Source organism: Peromyscus eremicus, chromosome 1 (genome assembly GCF_949786415.1).
Source record: "Peromyscus eremicus chromosome 1, PerEre_H2_v1, whole genome shotgun sequence".
Classification (NCBI taxonomy): domain Eukaryota; kingdom Metazoa; phylum Chordata; class Mammalia; order Rodentia; family Cricetidae; genus Peromyscus; species Peromyscus eremicus.
In genome coordinates, this window is record NC_081416.1 from 41621941 (window position 1) to 41623137 (window position 1197).

Below are 1197 nucleotides of genomic sequence, written 5' to 3' on the forward strand. Positions count from 1 at the left end.
TGATTACTTCTGTTGGAAGACTTTGACTCTGGCTTCATCCATCTTTTGATTTTTACCACCATCTAGTGGTAACACTGTAAAATTTCCCCTCAATTCACATAGTGTAAAGAATCATACTCAATAAAACGCAATGGAACTAGAAAAACTGCTCTGTATCTTTCTAGGGTTTGCGATCTAGCCCATGACACAGTAAAAATTATTTTTGGAAAGTATAATACCTCTATGGAAAGAATGTGGTAGAAAAACATGAACAGGGAGAGAAATTACGCATTAAAATTGAAATGAATATTTATTATTATTATTGCGTGTCTATATATGTAGATGTGTATATGCATTTGGGACAGAGGTTATGGAGGTCAGAGGACAACATGTTAAAGTCAGTTCTCTTCTTCCACTTCTTGGTTCAGGACATGTGCTCAGGTTGCCAAGCTTGTACAGCGAGGGCTTTTACCTACTGAACTATAATGGACTCTAAATTACATGTCCAAATATATGCACTACTGAAATAGAAAACAATGATTTCTACACATTTATAATCTTTTAAGAGGTGAATACAAGCTTATGATTGTATTGTCTTCATAACAAGATCAGTTTAGAACTGGATCACCTGGCCCTTTCTCTTCTTATTGCTTCCCAGTTCAAAGTGCCTGCATCTCTTAATAGCCAGCATCCTCTTTGATCTGCAGTTGGGCTCAACACACTCAAGTCTCAGCACAATCATCTTTGTAGTTTTATCCTTTTTGCCGAAAATAGGCTTAGTCTGCCCACCATAACTGCTCTGTTTCCTGTCATAGCGCCGCTTTCCCTGGGCAGACAAAGAATCCTTACCCTTCTTGTACTGTGTCACTTTGTGGGGGTGGTGCTTGCCACATTTCTTGAAGAATGTCTGGCAGGTCTCAGGAACATTCACCATGTTGGCAGGAGTGATAGGCACAGAAAGAAAGAGGCAAGGCCAGCAACAGAAGTTCCACATTCATCATTTTTACTTGAAAAAAAATTATCAATAAACTCCTGTCTAGTTTCCCTATTTAGGTTTACATTGTGTGGTGTTAAGATTTTTAGAAACCACCTTTAATCCCAGCACTAGGAAGGCAGAGGCAGGTGGATCTCTGTGAGTGCGAGGCTAGCCTGGTCTACAGAGTGAGGTTCCAGGAAAGGCGCAAAGCTATACAGAGAAACCCTGTCTCGAAAAACTTA

The 1197-nt window shown here is 39.7% G+C and overlaps 1 protein-coding gene across 1 annotated transcript; it reads right to left on the minus strand.

Moving 5' to 3' along the window:
• Positions 1 to 592: 592 nt before the first annotated feature.
• LOC131896849 (large ribosomal subunit protein eL42-like) lies at positions 593 to 913 on the minus strand. The gene has a single exon (XM_059247660.1). It carries the CDS (start codon positions 911 to 913, stop codon positions 593 to 595), a length of 321 nt encoding a protein of 106 aa, XP_059103643.1.
• Positions 914 to 1197: the final 284 nt, after the last annotated feature.

Coding starts and splice junctions, on each gene's coding strand:
- LOC131896849 (XM_059247660.1), bottom strand. CDS start 913: ATGGTGAATGTTCCTGAGACCTGCCAGACATTCTTCAAGAAATGTGGC.